Raw genomic sequence first — 1,111 nt, 5'->3', positions numbered from 1 at the left:
CACTCTCCTCAGCCTCCCAAAGGCGTGGGATTACAGGCTGAGCCACCGAGCCCGGCTATGGTCACGTTCTTAAGTGAGGATCCATCGACATGGAAAAATGATGCCGGGGGGGAGGGGAAGAGAATTTCCCTGATGTCACGTTGTACACCTCATGTGCTACCTTAGCCTTCAAAACAGCACCGCTCTGTGAGGTAAATAACGGCATCTCCATTTTACAGATGTCAAAACTGAGGCTTAGAAAACTTACATGATGGGTCCAAGGTAGAATGAAAGCTGAATCCAGATCTTTCTGACTCCATGCACTGGATTCTCTCCCTCCAACATAGCAAGGATAATGATTGCCTGCCACGGTCTAGGATTCTGTAGGGAAGAAAGATGGCAGGATAGCTTGAACTACGCAGCTAGTGCAGAGAGAGCTTTGCCCAGATCTTCCGTGGTCTCTCTACCTCCTGCTCCATCAAAGGACATTTCCATTTTCTTTCCATGCATCCGCCCAAATACTGAGGAGAATCTGGGATGGAGCCTAATGTTGAAAAAGCAAAGAGGAGGAGGGGGTAAGATAGGCCTGCAGAAGCTTAGCCCATTGGTAATGATGATACATCATGCTTCTCCTCATGTTCTTGACTGCTGAGATCGAGACGCTCACGACTTTGGATTGAGCATTGTAAGAGTTTGATGCCATGTTCCATGTTGTTTTTCTTTTTCTTTTTAGACCCTCAACTTGACCTGTGTGTAAATACCCCCTTAGAAGGTGAGTCAGAACCAGTGACACTGGGGCTCAGAGGTAAAAGCCCGTTGTTGAGGACTGGGTGAGAAACGGCTTAAAACAAACAAAAATTACCAGAAGTGGGGGAAAAAAGAAACCACAGTTCATCTCTAAGATGCAAATGTGTCCTGAAGCTGTAACAACAATATTTCTAGGGCACTTTACAGTTGACAAAGGACTTCTGCTTGTACTATTCCCTCTCAGTCTTCTCAGCAGTCCTGTGTTAGGTGGGCATGGTTGTCCAATGTTGCAAAGATGGGAAAATGAGATTCAGGGACTGTGCAACTTCCCTTGAGGCCACACAGAGGGGGGAGGAGCCTGTTAATGGCATTTCTGGAGCCAAGT

At 46.9% G+C, this 1,111-nt stretch overlaps 1 protein-coding gene across 1 annotated transcript in view; it reads left to right on the top strand.

The window, feature by feature from the left end:
* Positions 1-784, top strand: part of LOC103261006 (inhibitor of carbonic anhydrase-like) — a gene marked incomplete at its 3' end in the record, with an annotated part of 27,300 nt that extends 26,516 nt beyond the window's left edge. Inside the window, exon 11 of the mRNA XM_021712643.1 lies at positions 713-784. Coding sequence (XP_021568318.1) covers positions 713-784 — 72 coding nt within the window. The remainder of the gene's footprint in view (positions 1-712) is intronic.
* Positions 785-1,111: the final 327 nt, after the last annotated feature.

The sequence above is a fragment of the Carlito syrichta genome, unplaced genomic scaffold, assembly GCF_000164805.1.
Source record: "Carlito syrichta isolate Samal-C Ts95f unplaced genomic scaffold, Tarsius_syrichta-2.0.1 Scaffold303562, whole genome shotgun sequence".
Lineage (NCBI taxonomy): Eukaryota > Metazoa > Chordata > Mammalia > Primates > Tarsiidae > Carlito > Carlito syrichta.
The sequence above is the reverse complement of the archived record's forward strand: the minus strand, read 5'-3'. Positions and strand labels throughout refer to the sequence as shown.